The sequence below is a fragment of the Schistocerca cancellata genome, chromosome 1 (genome assembly GCF_023864275.1).
Source record: "Schistocerca cancellata isolate TAMUIC-IGC-003103 chromosome 1, iqSchCanc2.1, whole genome shotgun sequence".
Lineage (NCBI taxonomy): Eukaryota > Metazoa > Arthropoda > Insecta > Orthoptera > Acrididae > Schistocerca > Schistocerca cancellata.
This window is the reverse complement of record NC_064626.1, coordinates 884020181-884021848: the sequence shown is the minus strand read 5'-3', so window position 1 is coordinate 884021848 and position 1668 is coordinate 884020181. Positions and strand designations below refer to the sequence as shown.

General features: G+C 32.4%; 1 protein-coding gene across 1 annotated transcript; it reads right to left on the bottom strand.

Annotated features, from left to right (window-relative positions):
• Positions 1–219: 219 nt before the first annotated feature.
• LOC126111054 (uncharacterized) lies at positions 220–719 on the bottom strand. Its single transcript, XM_049915003.1, has 2 exons — positions 442–719; positions 220–358 (listed from the first exon to the last, which is right to left on the bottom strand). Exons 1-2 carry the CDS (start codon positions 717–719, stop codon positions 220–222), a joined length of 417 nt encoding a protein of 138 aa, XP_049770960.1.
• Positions 720–1668: the final 949 nt, after the last annotated feature.

The following is a 1668-nucleotide window of genomic DNA, read 5'->3' as shown; positions in this document are numbered from 1 at the left end:
AAATTACACAAATAAGATATTTCACTTAAATTTGTTATAGTTCAGTATTGTTAACAGTAAACAATCTCTTACAAAATCTGACCTACAACAGTCATTCCACAGTGACATATTTCTAAATGTATCTGTTGAAGTGATAGTCATTATTTGTATGACAAGAAAAGTTTTGCTTATGGTTGGAGAACAATTTAGTATAGCTATTACGACAGATACTGTGTCTTTTTAAATGCCATTGAGTGTACCAATATAACAACTTACCCTGTCATCAATAACAGCAGCTAATGGTAAAGCATCAAATGCCAAGTTTACTGATTGCCACACTTGTTTTCCTAAAGTTTCTCCAAATTTTGTTGTTGCTTCTCTGAAATACAACAATCATTTTCAATGCAGTGGACCTTGGGCACAGACTTTGCAAGCAGTACTGTCAGAAAGAGTTTAACTTACTTGAGGAATGTGTACCTCAATTGTACTTCTCTGATCTCATGATTTCCTCTGAGAAGCCATATCCGCTTTGGATTCTGAACTTTATAAGCAAAAAGATAAGCTATAACCTCAACACTGTAAGCCCCTCTGTCAACATAGTCTCCAAGAAATAAGAAACAACTTGGTGTAAGTGTTGGACCAAGACCCCATAATGTCTTCTCAAAATTGATAAGATCAGGGAAATTTCCATGAAGGTCTCCTGTAAACAATAAAATGAAAGCTAACTGACTAATCTGCATTCTGTAAGAAGTATAGCCACTAATGTAGTAGTAATAGACAGTAACAATGTTTATTGTTGCACATTAACAGCATATTTTTCTGAATGAATCACCAAAAGAACTGTCAATGAAATACCAGTGTAGTTGTAATCACTCAAGAAGTTTCACAGAAACTATTAAAGGATGAAAACATGTAGAAAAGGTGTTGGTAGATCATCAAAATAAAGTGAGTGGTGGTATGAATGCACTGAATAAATGTTATCACAATATAGGCATATCCTTGTGGCAAAAAATCATCAACTGTTGTCTTCCTGTGACATGTATGTATCAAACATCAGTTTCATAACTGTGTAATGTAAGTGAATGCACTATTTATCCATGCAGAAATTAAAGGAACAGAATGGATCCAGTATTACACTGGAGGCTGCTGTAATTCTTCTGCAAGGAGTCAATTGGTCTGTCAACATCAGCGGAATTATACTACAGATATTAAGCAATCAGACCACATCAGTACTCCACAATACCATACAGAAATATTAAACTTATTTCAATATACTTACATCAATTGTGATCAAACAGAAAATAATATAAAAAAAAAAAAATTAAGATTTAATATTGAGAGTTTTTACTTTGTTCCTTGTAAAATCTTTACTGAATTATTGTAGTGAATATAAGGGTTTGCTGTTTAGGGAAGACAAAAGTAAAGCCTTAGGGCAAACAGACTAAGCAGTTACAGTGTTGTAAGTATATGTGTATAAAAAGTTGTATTACTGTGTCTTGTATGACCAAGCATTATTCTTTGTACAATTTTGTATGTATTATTCTTTGTACTACTTAATGTGAAATTTTGTATGTTCATTTTCCATGAATTGGGCCCCATAAATTTACAAGCACTTTTGGACAACATCCATACAATGTTTACTGTCTATGGATGGATAAATAAATAAATAAATAAATAAAATAGAAGATA